At 43.7% G+C, this 17,705-nt stretch overlaps 1 protein-coding gene and 1 pseudogene across 1 annotated transcript in view; both read left to right on the plus strand.

Moving 5' to 3' along the window:
* Window positions 1-17,705, plus strand: part of SEL1L (SEL1L adaptor subunit of ERAD E3 ubiquitin ligase) — a 57,960-nt gene that overhangs the window by 14,578 nt on the left and 25,677 nt on the right. The window contains exons 4-8 of the mRNA XM_043919207.1: window positions 9,347-9,514; window positions 10,883-10,988; window positions 11,800-11,962; window positions 14,464-14,517; window positions 14,608-14,667. Of these exons, the coding sequence (XP_043775142.1) occupies window positions 9,347-9,514; window positions 10,883-10,988; window positions 11,800-11,962; window positions 14,464-14,517; window positions 14,608-14,667 (551 nt within the window). The remainder of the gene's footprint in view (window positions 1-9,346; window positions 9,515-10,882; window positions 10,989-11,799; window positions 11,963-14,463; window positions 14,518-14,607; window positions 14,668-17,705) is intronic.
* On the plus strand, window positions 16,113-17,696 carry LOC122704371 (annotated as a pseudogene).

Here is a 17,705-nt window from a genome sequence, read left to right on the forward strand (position 1 = left end):
ATGTATGCAGTTACAAGCATTTAGCATTTTATATCCATTTTTACCATACATCCAGATGTCATGGCCACAAATCTAAAGTTACCAAAAAAATTTCTGTTCCCCCTCCCCCATTGCAAATTTATGTAAACTCCTAGCAGTAAAGTCAGCGTTTGCAGTATGACATCGCCTGAGAAACTGCCATCCCTGGGGTCCCTGGGGCCACCTCCCTCCGCCCGCTCCCACCCCTCGCCCCCACCCCCACCTTTTCTCCCTAGTTTATCTGAAGTGTAGTTCTAGCCCTGGGATCTGATTTCAACCCCACCCCCTCTCCTCCTGGAGAAGAGAGCAATGCAAACTTTTAACATTTTGGCCTCCATTTTGACATATTCACCTCTGGGATTTAGGAGGTTCCTTTCTCCTCCCTTGGAGGAGAGAGCAGACCCCAAAGACATGACTTTAGCTGGCCTGGCTGGAGGCAGATGGTGGGACCCAGCGAGCCCGCTCTCCCAGAGTTGGATTTCTCATTTCCAAATTGCACAGGTAGCTTTTACCTCTCAGAACAGATGACAGATCAGCTGTTGCATACCACGGAGAATTCCATCATTACCTGGGTGCCGGAGATACCGTCATACCCGGCCCCTTACCCTTCTTTTCCCAAAGTTTCACCTCGTTCAGGGAGTCAGGTTTGATTTAGGGAACCACAGTTCTTTTCTTTTTTTAACTTTTTTTTAATTGGAGTATAGCCAGTTAACAGCGTTGCCATAGTTTCAGGCGCACAGCAAAGCGACTCAGCTGTCCAGATACGTGTATCCATTCTCCCCTGAGCTAAAGAACCCCGTCTGATGCCAGCTGATACTGGGGTCCCCAGGACCACCCCTGGCTCCCATGATTTGCTGGGAGGACTCAGCATGTAGTTATACTCACAGCTATGATTTATTGTAGCAAAAGGGTGCAAGGAAAATCAGCATGGAGCGAGGTGGGGCGAGGTCCAGAAGAAACAAAGGTCCTCTCCCAGCAGAGTCACGTGACGTGAAGTGAAAGTCCCTCAGTCGTGTCTGACTCTTTGTGACCCCATGGACTATACAGTCCATGGAATTCCCTAGGCCAAGATACTGGAGTGGGTAGCCTTTCCCTTCTCCAGGGGATCTTCCCAACCCAGTGATCATACCCAGGTCTCCCGCATTGCAGGCGGATTCTTTGCCAGCTGAGCCACCAGGGAAGGTCGCACTGATTCCCCTTGCATAGGTGACGTTTGTGTGCGGTGTCATCTGCCAGGGAAATTCAGTAGCGACCAGTGCCTGGAGTTTTTAGTGGAGACTAATCATGTAATCACCCTCTGCCTGGCATCCACCGAAATTACAGATTCCCAGAAGGAACATAGATGTTGCGCATCAACCACATTGTTTGTACAAGCAGTTTAGGCCCAGTGAGTCACTGGGGTGGCAGGAACCCCCCCCCCCACCCCATCTTAAGTTCCCAGATGCCAGCCAAGGGCCAGCCTCTCAAAGGATAACAGTCATTGTTGTGTTATCTGTTTTCTGCGTATCATCTCAGTAATAAACATTTGTTGAAAATGAATGAATAAGAGGCCACTAAGAGGGAAAATGATTTACACTGTGGTATTCCCGTTACCAAACACTCACAGTCATTATAAAAGGGACGTGTTTTGTTGGCAAATAATAGAAAATCCAACAAACCCTGGCAGGAGCAGAAGTTTGTTTGACTCACATAATCAGAACTCCATAGAGAAGGTGGTTCAGGACTCATGCCATCAAGGACTCCAGCTCCTTTCTCTCCAGTTCAGTCAATTGGCTTCATTGTCATCTCTGTCCCAAGTGATCCCATGGTAGTGGTTGGACCTCCAGGTCCCGGGTCCTTAGGAGGACGTGGTGCCTGCGTCAGAGGAGCGGGAGCCCCTTCAGAAGTCACTGCTTATCACTTGACCTGTCCATCCCTCACTCTACAGAAGTGAGTTGTTTAGTCACTAAGTTGTATCTGACTCTTTGCAACCCCAAGGGCTGGCACGCCAGGCCTCCCTATCCATCACCAACGCCTGGAGCTTGTTCAAACTCATGTCCTTTGAGTTGGTGATGCCATCCAACCATCTCATCCTCTGTCGCCCATTTCTCCTCTTGCCCTCAGTCTTTCTCAGCATCAAGATCTTTTCCAATGAGTCAGCTCTTCAAACAGGTGGCCAGAGTATTAGAACTTCAGCTTCAGCATCAGTCTCTCCAATGAATATTCAGGGTTGATCTCCTTTAGGATGGACTGGTTGGATCTCCTTGCTGTCCAAGGGACTCTCAAGAGTCTTGTCCAACACTACAGTTCAAAAGCATCAATTCTTCAGCACTCAGCCTTCTTTATGGTCTAATTCTCACATCCATACATGATTATTGGAAAAACCATAGTGGTGAGGAAGGGGTTAAGAATTATTAGCCAGTTTGCACTGGCTGCCACTGGAGGGAATGTCAGTGGTAAGTGAAAATGCCACATTGTAAATAATTCACCTAGTATGATCCTGTATTGATCAGGGTTCTTCAGAGAAGAACTGAAGGCCCTCTGCTGGCGGAATTCCTTCTTGCCCTTCTTCTATTAGGTCTTTTTTTTTTTTTTTTTTTTTTTTAGTTGGAGGCCAATCACTTCACAACATTTCAGTGGGTTTTGTCATACACTGATATGAATCAGCCATGGATTTACACGTATTCCCCGTCCCGATCCCCGCTCCCACCTCCCTCTCCACCCGATTCCCCCGAGTCCTCCCAGTGCACCAGGCTGGAGCACTTGTCTCATGCATCCCACCTGGGCTGGTGATCTGTTTCACCATAGATAGTATACATGCTGTTCTTTTGAGATATCCCACCCTCACATTCTCCCACAGAGGTCTTTAACTGATTGAACAAGGCCCACCCACATTGTGGAGGGTAATCTGCTTTACTCAGATAAATCCACTGATTTTCCGTGCCAGCCTCATCCAAAAACACCATCATGGAAACCCAGCATAGAGTTTGACCAAACATCTGAAACTCTGTGGCCCAGCCAAGTTTATACACAGAATTAACACATTGTAGGCAGACTGTTTAACCAACCATCTGAGCCACCGGGCAGCACCATTAACCATCACAGGTCCCTTGTGTAAAAGAAAGCCATTTCCCTCCAACATGTTCACACTTGAGAAATGAACCTCTTTTCTAGTAACAGTCATTACCTTTGGAGAAAAAGATAGTTTTCAGTGGTATCTAAAGTGTGATTTTTCTTTTACGTTTATATACTTTCTCATTGCTTGGATCATCTTTTTTTGCAATAAACACGCTATCCTAATAGGCAAAAAAAAAGAAGAAAAAAGAAATAACCAGCATCTTTCTCTGTTTTGAACAGCACAGGGTCTGAACTTACTAAACATGCTTAAAATTGGGTTCTGGAGTAAGAAAGTTGATTGAGTAATAGGATCTCATTTTTGCCTCATCGTCACATGCAAGAGGGTGGCAAGGAGTAAACAAACCTTAACTTAGTACTCAAACTAAACAGACTATGTATAGATGGTTAAGGAAACAGGTTGTGACCCTCAGCAGGTCTGACTTTAAAGATTTCTTTTGTCATCGTTTCTTTGTTCGATTGTCCAGCAAATTATTTGTGGAAGGAAACTCCTCTGTGAGACCATCCTGTGAAATAGCACCCCGCCAGCACGTTTGAAACTCAGAGAACCTTTACAGTCATTATTTAGTGAAACTCACTGTTCTTTTTTTTCTTTTTTTTGGCTGCATCACATCTAAGTTGCCCCACAGCTTAGTTCCCCGACCATTGAACCCACGTACCCCGCACTGGACGGTGGATTCATAACCCTTGGACCACCAGGGAAGCCCCTCGCTGTTTTTCAGTAGCAGTTTTCCTGAGCAGGTTTCACTCTGCATGCTTTCTGACAGTTCCTGTCACCTAAGTGTCTTGAAGTTTGTCCCTTTCTTCTGGGCACATGGAACAGTGCTTGCTTGCTTTTTCTTTTTTTAAATGATTATTTTCACAGAGAGAACTGAGCTTTAATGAACTCTGACTTAATGTTCTGTTCATTCTCCATTTGACTACATTTCATTTTTCTTCTGAAAAATCATCTTAATCCTTAAAGCAGTGCCTTCCTTAGTATAGCGTGTGTATCTGTCTGTCCTCCCTTCATTAACATGTAATTTCTCAACTGTAGTTAGCAATTCTCAACCTTGGATGAAAGCAGTCTTCTTGTAGAAACTAACATAAAGTTGTTCTTTTCCTTACAAGATTAGGATACCATATTTCTCAGTCAGCAGTAAATATGCAGCCTGGACCATTTGCTTTATCTCAAGTAGGCTTGCTTTAAATCATCTGGACTTGTGTTTTGTTTGTACTACTTTTAATAGCGTGAAAGTGAAAGTCGCTCAGTTGTGTCCGACTCTTTGCGACCCCTGGCCTATACAGTCCGTGGGATTCTCTAGGCCAGAATACTGGAGTGGGTAGCCTTTCCCTTCTCCAGGGGATCTTTCCAACCCAGGGATCAAACCCAGGTCTCCCACATTGCAGGCAGATTCTTTACCAGCTGAGCCACAAGGCAAGCCCAAAAATACTGGAGTGGGTAGCCTATCCCTTCTCCAGTGGCTCTTCCCGACCCAGGAGTTGAACCAGGTCTCCCACATTGCAGGCAGAGTCTTTACCAGCTGAGCTCTCAGGGAAGCGCACTTTAATAGCGTAAATGCTCTAAAAAGGAGGAAATTTGCAGAGCCGGAACAGTTGCCTTTATTTGTGTGAGTCAAGAAGTTGATGTTTTTGTTTTGAATTTTAAAATAAAAATGAAAAGATATAAGTATTCCAGGGTATTTTATTCAGGACCAGCAGCAACATTCTAGCCACATTTGTTGTTTTCTCTTGTCAACCAAAGAACAACATGCAACCTACAAATTGCAAATAATACTTTATTCAGGGACCTTGCTGAGGGCTACAGCATGGGAGAAGCCTCTCAGGTGGCTCTGAGGAACTGCTCCAAAGGGGCAAGGGCAGAGCCAAGATACATGGGAGTTTTTGTTGTTGAGGGGGGGGAGGGGTGGGCGGGGAATGCAGGTATCAGTCATCAAAAAATTACTGCCAATCACAAAAGTTGGACATCTCAAGCTAATAATGATTTTAGTGCTTTTCTGGGTTTGATAAGATGCAGGAGTTTGGGCTCCTTGAGATTATCCCTGAGATGCGCGGTATCTGATAGACCCAGTGTCCTGTTTTTCTCCACCCTGAGTTCCCTTGGGGTGTACTGTTGGGTGTGGGAGAGGTGCAGTGGCCGGGGATCTCTGGGCAGACAGAGGTCTTTGTTCACTGAATGGCAGCCAGATTCTCTGTCCACACACTTGAATTCTTTGCACCGACATTCAAACACGCTGCAATATCTGAACGTTAGAGAATCCGAAACCTGACCCCCAGTGCCGCTCCAGCAGCTGCCTCACTTCTCCCCTCCCCTTCGTGGCAGTCTTGCTAGGAAAAGGGGCCTCTGTTCACTGACTTCAGTTCGTCTCTTTCCATTCTGCAGTCTGAGTGGAGTGAGGCCCCAGTCCCTCTCCAGACCATTAAATCCACACCCCTCCAGGCACATCCTGATGGCTGAAGACCTGGGCGGTCCTTGGTCCTTATCTTCCTGGCCCCCCAAGTGTTTTTTTTTTTTTCCTTTCTCTGAGGACACTTTCTTCACTGGGCTGCGGTTCCTCAGAAGCTGTCCGCTGCTGAAATAGAAGGTTGCCCCAGGGACTCAGCTTTCATCCTGTGCTCTGTCTCCACTAGTCTCTGGTAACCTTTGAGTCCATCTGTGTGGATGCCAGGTGTCTCTGTAACAGCTGCACTGTAGTTGATTTAACCAACCCTCTCTTCCTTACCTCTGAGTTCTTTTGGGGTTTATGTTTTTAAAATAATGATGATGTGCAAACACTCCTTGGACATACCTCTCTGTATCCTTGTGAGAACGTTTCTATAAGTAAATATCCCACAATTGAAAAAATCTGATCTAAAGGTGTATGGAACTTTTCACTTCTAATAGATGTTACTAAATGTCCCTCTACACCCCTGCCAATAGTATGAAATTTACGTTCCTGCCATTTACCTATATTATGGCCAGCGCTGAAGGATTACATGTTCAGGTAGGGTAGGTTTTTTTAGGGGGGGGAAACCTTTCTAGCTTTTCTAAATGATTTTAATTGACTTTGCGAGAGCAAATTTCTACCAGTTTAAATATAAAGTGTTCTGTTCCTCATTGTAAGTTCTCAAATACCGTAAGCTTAATATCTTACTCCCACAGTCTAAATAAATTGTGATGCTGTGTCATTTTTGCATGAAGATCCAGAATTGACTCAATGGCACATTTTTCCCTTTTGAGTATCAGATTTGATTGCTGGCTATCATTAACTCAGATTGCATAATCCGTCAGCCTCCATATGCCAGAGCAGTGATTACCATTGTTTTTAAAACTGGTACTGTTTTCATGGCTGTTATTAAAATAATAGCTTCGAAATTCTTACAGAATTTCTCCATGGAAAGAAAATTAACTGAAATTAATCCTATTGTGAGGAATATCAACCTGAGATAATTGACTTGAAACTAGCAAGCTCCAGTCAGTAACTTTTGGAAAACTTTAAAACAAATTTTAAAGGTAATAGCAGTTTCCCTGTGGTGACTTTGCTCGGAGAAGATAACTGAGAAATACAAATTTTCTTTCTATTAACTTACTTATAGTCACATTATATGACCAGTGTATAATTTGACCAAGATATTTCAGTTTAACCAAACCGATGAAGCAGGTGTTCCTGGGCGTTCTTCGAGCTTAAGTTAATGCTGATTCATTAGTGGATTAAAATCTTGTATTGCCAAAAACTTTTGGATTCTCTTTAGTTTCTTTTCTGGTGTATCATTCCATCACATGGAAGAGAATTCTTTCATATATTTGAGCCTCTTAAATTTGGCAAGCTAGAATTCTTATGACAAGCTATTTGCCTTTAAAACAGAAATTTCAGTTTTCATAGGAAAAAATCAAATATTCGTTAAACCACTGGGTGTTATTTAGTTTGAAATTCAAGTTTACAAACTGCAGTTACAAATAGCATCTTTCTAAAGCAGATTTGACCCCACTGGCAGTGCACAGGAGTACCTTTTCAGATTCTGTAGTCATAGTGACCCCTCTGAGGCTGTTGATAGAGGATGCTTTGCTTATAGGATGCATTAAAGATCATTTCTTAAAAAGTGGACAGATCAAAGAAGAAGTTACTGCCCCTGGTCAGTAATTACCAGGATGGTGAGTGACTTTTATCTGGTATAAACGATTAGAAATTCATTTGCCTTTCATAACTTACTGAAACTGATTTTCAGATTAGCCTGAGGATGTATTCTTCTTTACACTGGAAAGAAGGAGCATACATTTTCTAGCCTTTCAGAGCAGACATGCCAGTAATAATCATAGACGCGCCCTCTCTTAGACTCATCACCTTAAGTGGCAGTCACCACGAGGAGTCCCTTACATGTACGGTGTCGGTTTGTCTTTGTGAGTAACTCTATGCGGCAAGGACTGCTATCCCTATTTGAAGATTAGGAAGTTGTCTGCAAATACTTTTATGAATAAGGAGAGAGATTAAATGACTTACTCAAAGTGCACAGCTAATAATCAGTAGAGTTTTAATCGGGTGTTCTGACTCCAGAACCTATACTGTTACTTACTAAGCTCCGCTGCTAAAATAAATTCTCCTTGTAAAAGCAACCAGTGGATGCTGACATGTATGTCCCCATACTTACCAAGTGTGGCTGGAGTCCAGGCTCAGGCCTAGCCCCTTGGTGTGCTCTTAGACTTCTCACTTGGCGTTCTTACGCACACACTCACATTCAAATGTATCTGTGAACTGGAGGCCTTTTATTTTGCAGGGCTACAGCCGAGAAGATGTCTGAGATATCTTCGCTTGTTTAGTTTAGCTGCCTTGAATGTAGCAGGAGCAAAGCTTACTTAGCCTGTCTCCTGATCCATTGCATCCCTGCCCAGTCCCCGGCTCCTCCTCTAGTATGCTCCGTCCTGGCAGGGACAGCCACGTGCTCTTCCTGCAGCCTCGGAGCCTGGGCGCACCCCGGGCCTCTCCGCTCTCATCTGTGCATCTAGTCAGTGAGGAGGACCGTCTCTGTTTGCTTAGTATCGCTCGAGTGCACCCGCTGTTTCCATCCCATCATCCTCCTGAGGCTGTCTGTCATCACCCCCCGACTAGACCATTGTCACAGCCTTTAAACTGGTCGCTTGGCCTCCAGCCTGGCTTTCCATTTTCCACTCTCGAAAGTGTAAGGACGAGCATGTCACTCCTTCGTTAAACTCCTGAGTTTCCATTGTCCTCAGGATGAGATCTGAATTCCTTAGTAAGGTTTGTCAGGACCTCACTAGTCTGGCTTCTTGGTGCTCCACTGGCTTTTTCTCTCGTCCCCTGTGACACTCACTCTGCGTGTTCTGAGACGATGAACTTGATTTTCTCTCATGCGCCGTCCTCTCTCTCGTTTGATTCTTACCACATGCTCTTCCCCTGGCCTGCAGTGCTTCTCCCCACCCCATCCTGGAGCGTTGCGTCTACCACCTCCTCCTGGACATCCTCGAGGTTCAGTATAAACTTCAGTTCCTGGCGGGGAGGCTTTCCCCTCCCAAACATTGGTCGTACGTTCGTTTAATGTCTCCTTCCTGGTAAGGCTGCAGGTTCTCCATAGTGGAGACCTCTGCTCCACCTCGTTTCCAGCCCCTGGCATAATTCCTAGCGCCTGGGAGATACATGGAAAGAACTTAGAGAACAAATTAGAGATACAGTTTCTCCCTTAACAAGCTCAGAGTCTAGTGGGAGCCAGGGTCTAGTGAAGAAAGAAGCTCGGAGCCGATGATCAGTCCTCTAATCAAATGCTGTGGGATCACAGAGGAGCATGTGAGTGATTAACTTCGCCTGGGGGAGCAGTTTCGCTGTGAAACTTCATATTATAGAAGAAACTGACTGACAGCATTCAGATAGGGGGAAAGAAGAGGAGAGTTGTGCCGAGCAGTGGAATTGATTCAGTTGCATTTGCTTTATTTTTTGCTCAGTAGTTGAGCAGCTGCTCTCAGTAGACTTTTGACCTTCTAAGGTTGTTATCTCAAGACTGTCAATTCTAACCTAGATGTAGAGCTAGGTAGCTAGCTAGCCACGCTCACTAAGTTGACTGACCTTCTCGTCGTCCCCGAGCAGAATCAGCGCTGGCTCTTTTATGTTCCCCATCACAAACCACGCGTCTGTGTCTCTGGATTCTCGTAGCCGAAATCGACAGTGTTAAGTCCCCAAGTAGCAGAGGTGCTGCCCGTGTTCCCATCTTCTTCTTGCCTTTCCAGCTCTGACGGCCATTGAAGGCACAGCGCACGGGGAGCCTTGCCACTTCCCTTTCCTCTTCCTGGATAAGGAGTACGACGCGTGCACCTCGGACGGGAGGGACGACGGCAGACTGTGGTGTGCCACCACCTACGACTACAAGGCGGACGAAAAGTGGGGCTTCTGCGAGAGTGAGTGTCGGCCGGCAGGAGGCAGGTCCGGTCGGGTGGCGTCTCGGCCAGCAGTTCGGAGGCCTTTTTGCTGCCGTCTGTTTTCTCCCTGCCGAGAAGCAGTCAGCACTGATGCCGTGGCTGTCCCCTAAAGCCTGGACGTCCGCGCACGACGCGGGCCGTGTCCCCACTTCCAGGCCGTCACCCGGGCAGCCTGTCACACTTGTGCCTTATGTCGAGGTGGTTTTCCAGGGTGTGCCTGGGTTGTTCGGAAGACTCTCAGGCAGACTACTAAATTAATTAACGTGAAACGTTTTTTTGGCAACAAAGGAAACAACATTACAGTAAAGGTTAACTAATAGTTGTCAAAAGAAAAATCGAGAATACCTTTTCTAAATACTTGAGTGAAATACCCTGTTCTAAGTTAACATTTGACAATACAGTGTATTTAACTGTCCTGAGTGTTCATGTCAGTACAGAGGGGCTGGCTTCTAAAGGCAAGCTGTATTTTCAGGAAAAACTTGCTGAAAATAAAGAGCAGTGGAAAACCTTGAGTATATCTCGGTTGATACCAAATGGCATTTTCAGAATAGTGGCTCTGGTAGAATATTTAGGCTCTCCTAGAATATGACGTCTTATGTGGTCCATCTTTGGAGGACCAACTGATTAAATGCTCCAGTTTAATACATCAGGTTTTTTTTATATTGTAAAAACAGCTCACTTCTGTTTCTATAAATATTTGTCCTAATGAAATATTCATATGTCTGTCGTTTGATGAGTTACAGATTTCTGTTAAAATGCTATATTACAGTAGCAAAATAACTTTTGCAAAATTTACGATAATTCTGTTATTTTCAGGGTTGTATTAATGTTAATGTATAGGAAAAAATAGACAACTTGAACATTAAATTGGGATCTATAGTTAATAAAAATCAAATTTTTTTATTAAGTTTTTAGCATAATTAGTCAAATACTTTTTGCTTGTAAAAATATACAGCATTTCAGGTGAGGCTGAAGTGTTCTTTGACAATAATAATGTTTTTCTGACTGTTTTTTCCTGTCCTGGTTTTAGCTGACCTTGGCATATAGAGTCATAAGCTCCTAGTGAAATTTTAGTTCAACTTACTAAAAAGTTAGAATTACTAGCAGAAAAGCAGACTTGAGAGTGCCTTCCCTGAAAGAAAGTGATTTCAACGAGTTTTGTTTCCCTGTCTTTTGTCAGATAAAGGCCATACTTAAAACCATGTATCTTTAGAGTCAGATTTTGAAATGGTGAAGAATCATGAATTGTGCTTGCATGCCCACCCAAGAAAAGGAATACGTTCTGATGTCTGACAAGTAATTGGTGCAGAATTATCCGTGTAAATGCAACTGACATTTTGTTTTCAGCTGAAGAAGAGGCTGCAAAAAGACGGCAAATGCAGGAAGCGGAAATGATGTACCAGACCGGGATGAAAATCCTCAACGGCAGCAACAGGAAAAGCCAGAGGAGAGAGTAGGTTGCATGGCCCACTCCATCCTTGCTCTGAGCCCGGCCCTTGCTGAGATGGTGGTTGAGTGCTTTTTAAGTGGAGCGTACTGCCAGAGATAAAAAGATTTCCTAAGTTGTATTACAGGAAAACTTAATCTGATATATATGGACATTAGGGACATTACTTTTATCAGATTTTAGCTTGTTGGGATAAACATGTTATAAGTACCAGTCCTAAGAATGAAAAGCGAGCAAATGGCAGTATGTGATTAAGTTGTAGTCATTTCTCAGTGCCAGGAACACATACTATTCAGAATTCAAAGTGATATAAAACAGACAAAAGGAATTGTTGTCAGATGTTTTCTGGGTTTTTTTGTTTTTGCGTTGTAATTTTCTTACAAAGTCTAGAATTTAGAAATGAAGGAACATAAAACAAGTGATATAACATTTTATGTCCCCTTAATTTCAGCTGACTTTTGCTATAGTCTGTGCAAAGATTTTAAAGACAGTTGTAGTGGTCATCATTGGATTTTTTTACTGGAAACCATATTATTACTGTTCTGACATTGCAAATCAAGTTAACTTTTTTAATAGAACTCTTTAGGATTACTGTTAGTGTAATTAGAATTCCAAGACACTCTAACAACAGAACTGGTATTCTATGTAAAAACAAAAGTAGCCAGAATGTTTTATAAGTAACACTGCTTTAGTAAAAATATCAAAAGGGTTCTGTACAGTAAGGAAATTAGGTTACATTTTAGTAGATCTTGAAAACAAATTTTAATGGTAATTCCAAAACGTCGCTAATTTGTTTTTTCTTCACTTGCATGTAAAGAGCTTATCGGTACCTTCAGAAGGCAGCCAGCATGAACCACACGAAGGCCCTGGAGAGAGTGTCCTACGCTCTTCTGTTCGGTGATTACCTGACACAGAACATCCAGGCGGCGAAAGAGATGTTTGAGAAGCTGACCGAGGAGGGTTCTCCCAAGGGACAGACGGTGAGTGTCCTTCCTGCGGAGCGCTCTCCGCACGCAGTGCTGCTGCTTTCCTTTAACAGCCTGCTGCTCCGGTTGCTCTGACTTCCTTTAACAAGTGAGACTGTAAATATTAATTTCGTGGCAGATTATTGTACCAGTCTTCTTGGACAGTCTTTTTTCTTCGTTTGAGATCATTTATAGTCATTAAGGCATTTTTGCATTTGCATCTTGCCAAAATTCTGTTTGCACCAGCTCTGTGGAGACGGACGCGCCCGTGGTCAGGAACCTTACGGGCCTTGCCCTGAGTACCTCTGCACCCAGCTGTTTATTTGTATGCTTTATACTGTCTTCATTTTGTTTATGTGTTTTCATGTAAAAATAGCAGTCTTATGTAGTTGAGTTTATTCATCTTTTTTTTGGTTTCTGAATCTTTTGTCCTACTTATAAAGGTATTTTGCCCACTTTAAAAAAAAAAATGCCTTCAGTAATAAAGCTTTAGCAATGGTGTGGGATTTGCTTAAAGATAAAATTTCTGGTCACAGAGGAAGTCTGTTTTCAGGTTATATAAATAATAACAGGCATCGTGACCATTGTTTTCTACAGGACTGGTAACCAGTCTGCAACTCTTAGATATCTGTCTTGGTTTTGGTTTATAAACAGGTTATGTCTTAATTGCTCCCCTTTGTTTTCAAGGCTTTTTCCCCCTTCTAATGAGTTTAGGTAAAATTCACACATACATTCTTTTTTTCTTTTTTTTTTTTCATTTATTTTAATGGGAGGCTAATTGCTTTACAATGTTGTGGTTTTTCCCATACATTGACATGAATCAGCCATGGGTGTACATGTGTCCCCCATTCTGAAGCCCCCTCCCACCTCCCTCCCCATCCATCCCTCAGGATCATCCCAGTGCACCAGCCCTGAGCGCCCGGTCTCACGCATTGAACCTGGACTGGCGATCTATTTCACATATGATAATATACACACACATACATTCTTTATCTTCAGGCACATTCCATTCCGAGAAATGACTTTCCTTTTAAGGCCTCTTTTCTCTTTAATATTAGAACCTTACAATACCACAGTGCTGTTTTACACTGGAGGGCACTCTGTCCACTGTCATTAACGCTTGCTGGTGAAACGAAGCGCCAGAATCACAGTGGCTTCACACAACAAGGAGTTATTTCTTGCTTGTGCCAGGTCCCGTCAGTGCTCCTGCCCGAGCCACTCTTCAGATGGTGGCTCGGGATCTGGGCTGCTTCCATCACGTATCTGTCCACCATCCAGAACACGGGACTTCAAGCCGTCGTGTAGGGAGAAGTGGGGACTGGAGGAGTGCGGGATGTTTTTAAGGGCCAGGCCTGAAACTGGCTTGCGTCCCTTCTGGTCACATCCGAGGCAGTGGCCCTCCCTAACTTCAAGGGAGACTGGGCAGTACAGAAGAGCGCATGGATTTGGATGAGAATAGCACCAGCCTTTACAACTTTAGCTTACCCTTTCACGTCATCAAGGGTGGTCCTTAGACAGCAGAGGGTAGAACCTTATCAGTGCATTGTTTGCTTAATTGGTTGTTTTGTTTTGTTTTTAAGAAGTTGTACATGCACTAGCAAGGGGAGGTGACCTTTTCCCCTTCGCCCCTTCAATTTAGCCCCTTGCTGCCTCTTTTTGTTCCTAGGATAGTTATTTAGTAATCCCTTACCCATTATCGGGCTTCCCTTGTGGCGCAGCTGGTAAAGAATCCACCTGCAGTGCGGGAGACCTGGGTTTGATCCCTGGGTTGGGAAGATCCCCTGGAGAAGGGAAAGGCTTCCCACTCCAGTATTCTGGCCTGAATCCCATGGACTGTACAGTCCATGGCTTTGCAAAGAGTCAGACATGACTGAACAGCTTTCACTCACCCATTATCATTGTGTACCACCCTCTACATAGATAATATATTGAAAGAAAATTTTGTTTCTTAAATTTATGATGGCGCTGGGTCTTCATTGCCACGTGCAGGCTTTCTCTAGTTCCATCGAGCTCGGGCTTCTCATTGCGGTGGCCCCTCTTGTTTGGAGCACAGGCTGTAAGCTCTCGGGCTTAGTTGCTCCATGGCATGTGGAATCTTCCCAGACCAGGGATGGAACCCATGTTTCCTGCATTGGCAGGAGGACTCTTATCCACTGTATCACCAGGGAAGTCCAATAGATACTATTTTGATGTAATGATATAGGAGGCGTTTTGTTTTCATAGTAACTGTTCCCCAAGAATCAAGTAGAAGTCATATTTAAGTGTGTTCAGCTTTGGTTTTCTTAAAGTGTCTTTTGATCTTCAAGCTAAATTTTTTTACTTGTTTAAACTTATATTTCATTGTGTAATTTGTAAAACCTTGAATGCATTTCTGAGGCTTTTTAATTCCACGATTGTGTATATTTGCAGGTTTCACATATTTTAGTGTTTCAGGACCCTTAGATCTTCTCATGGTTCATAAAACTGTGTCTGCCTTAGGTAAACTTACACTCATGACTTTTATCATTTTGTTTCAGGCTCTTGGCTTTCTCTATGCTTCTGGACTTGGTGTTAATTCAAGTCAGGCAAAGGTAACACTGTTAAAACTTTATTGTATACTGCAGTGTGGACTGGGTGACTATGTGACTGTGTTCAGTTGAGCATCTTTCCTTCTTTCACAGGCCCTTGTTTATTACACTTTCGGAGCTCTTGGGGGCAACCTAATAGCCCACATGGTTTTGGTAAGTAAGATGTAAATGGAAGGTAATAAAATTGCTAACAATTGTAATAATATTCATAATTGCAAGTGGCCACCACTTCTCTCGCTTTCATGATTACAGTCTACTTATATTTAGTGAGACCCAATAGTCAATTGAATGTCCTTCAAATTCTTGTTAGTGGATACAGCAGTTGAATCTGCATGTGGATGAAAATTGGTAGAGTCTACGATTTTTCATTAAAATTATTAGTTTGGCTGATTGCCCTTAAAATAAGAATCTGATAAATGACTCTTTTCCCAATTTTCTCTTAAGTTGGAATTGTTTGTCAGAATTATTTTTTAGATTGGATTATGATAGATTTTATGTTTAAATTGATGATTGACTAACTATATAAAGAGCCAGTATCCTATAAAGTTTACTACAGAGTATCTCTTACGTGTTACCTGACAGCATTGATCATTTAAATGGCTTAGTGGTAAAATATAGCATTTTACCTCCATGTTCCTTTCTGCTGAGGTGTTTAATCTGCCTTCTACTTTATAAATTGACTTTAAGAGAGTCGTCTGACCTCTGGCCCATATTGGTGGTGGTGGTGGTTTAGTCACTAACTCGTGTCCGACTCTCGCGACCCCGTGGACAGTAGCCTGCCAGGCTCCTCTGCCCATGGGAGTCTCTGGGCAAGAATACGGGATTGGGTTGCCATTTCCTTCTCCAGGGGGCCTTCCCAACTGAGGAATCGAACCCAGGTCTCCTGCCTTGCAGGCAGGTTTTTTGCCAGCTGAGCTATGAGGGAAGCCCCTGGCCCATATCGCTGTGTTCCAAATGAAGGCATTAAGTTCTTGCAGAAATAAAAAGAATAGACTGAGCAGAGGTAAGACCAAAAGCGGATAAACCTCCGAAGTCTGGAGGGGGCGCAGGCCTGCTCGCTGACAGGACTGTGAGGCTTCAAAGAAGGGAGATCTGGAGGGGCCGCAAGCCTGCTCGCTGACAGGACTGTGAGGCTTCAAAGAAGGAAGACTGGAGGGGCCACAGGCCTGCTCGCTGACAGCACTGTGAGGCTTCAAAGAAGGGAGATCTGGAGGGGCCACAGGCCTGCTCGCTGACAGGACTGTGAGACTTCAAAGAAGGAAGACTGGAGGGGCCACAGACCTGCTCGCTGACAGGACTGTGAGGCTTCACAAAGAAGGGAGATCTGGAGGGGCCACAGGACTGTGAGACTTCAAAGGAGGGAGATCTGGAGGGGCACAAGCCTGCTCGCTGACAGGACTGTGAGACTTCAAAGAAGGGAGATCTGGTTTTCTGGCCAGTGGGAGGATCCTGAATGATTTTCCCTCTGTGTATTCTAAAACACTGAATACTTGGCGTTGGGCTTCTCATAGAGTAAGATCTAATGCCAGCCCACAACAAGCATTTACTCTCAAGAGGGAGGTGTGAGCAGGGAGACCATTACAGTACAGCACGGGCACATGAAGGAATCACTGACAGGCTCCCAGCCCACACTGGCAGGGGAAGGAGAGGAAGTTAAGGAGATCCTTCTGAAGAAAGAAGCAGCTGTCGGTGGAGAAGGGAATGCCAGGTAGGTCATCACCAGGACAGGTAGACAGGGATCGTGTAAAGGGCCGGACATCACGCCAGGGAGCTTGGACTTGGGCCTGTTACAGAGGTAAACCATTTTCCACTACATGAAAAATGAGAGTGTCGCTCTAACTTTCTGAAACATTCCTCACTAACTTTGAAGTTTTTTCATTTGTTCATCTCATCTCCAAAAACGTTTATTGCTCCCACAGTCATTGAAACGTTGTTTTTAGATGAGTTTTCAGAAAACATGAAGTATTTTTGACAGAAATCTCATTTTAAAGTTGTTTACCAATCTTCTTAAATAGGGGCTACAGACTAAGAACATTAAGTATTATTATACGTGTTATTGTACACTTCTGCCCTGAGGACTGTTACAGTTGGTGAAGTTATGTGAGTCTGTGTGACTCGAGAGAGCTCTGTTCTCTTTTCTTCATAATTAGCAGTCTTCCCCCTTATTCTGAAGTCATTTATTCCTGGTACTGCTCTGCCCATCTCTAGTAGTTTCTTGTCTTCCCTAGATTGCTAGTTGGTTGCTTCTTTAAAAGTTATTAGCTTTCGGATCCGCCATCTGCGGTGGAACCGCCGCCAAGGTGCAGATTTTTGTGAAGACCCTGATGGAGAAGACCATCACTCTCGAGGTCAAGCCCTCGGATACAATAGAAAATGTAAAGGCCAAGATCCAGAATAAGGAAAGAATTCCTCCTGGCCAACAAAGACTGATCTTTGCTGGCAAGCAACTGGAAGATGGACATACTTTGACTACAGCATTCAAAAGGAGTCCATTCTTCATCTAGTGTTGAGACTTTGTGGTGGTATTAAGAAAAGAAGAAGTCGTCTTACACCACTCCCAAGAAGAACAAGCATAAGAGAAAGAAGGTTAAATCAGCTGTTCTGAAATACTGTAAGGTGGATGAGAATGGCAAAATCAGTTGCCTTCGCCGGGAGTGTCCCTCAGATGAATGTGGTGCTGGAGTTTTTATGGCCAGTCACTTTGACAGACATTATTGTGGCAAATGTTATCTGACCTATTGTTTCAACAAACCGGAAGACAAGTAATTGTATATTGGTTAATAAAGATATGAGCTAACAAAAAAAAAAAAGTTACTAATGCTTCGGAAGATTAGTCGATTTTTGTTAAAATTGTGTCTAAGATTGAAATCTTGTCTAAAAGCAAGAGCCTCGGTAATTTTCTCATATAGGTAAACGGGTACACACTGCATACAGAAAGTTGATGGCATCTATTTTGATTGGTCTCAGAACTTTAGTGTCTGTTTCCCAGGTCTTAGCTGTAGTCTGATTGTTAAAAGTTGCTGAATAAGTTACCTCAGAATGTGACACTCAGGATAAATGAAGTGGCCGTGTGTTTGTATCAGAGGACAGTACAGTTCCCCTTTGCGTATGGTTAGCTTTATCTGTTCCCTCTAGAATGCCACTGAAGCATGTGAAACTTCCCTCTTCTCACTGAGGTTGCATTTATTACA

The sequence above is a fragment of the Cervus elaphus genome, chromosome 12 (genome assembly GCF_910594005.1).
Source record: "Cervus elaphus chromosome 12, mCerEla1.1, whole genome shotgun sequence".
Lineage (NCBI taxonomy): Eukaryota > Metazoa > Chordata > Mammalia > Artiodactyla > Cervidae > Cervus > Cervus elaphus.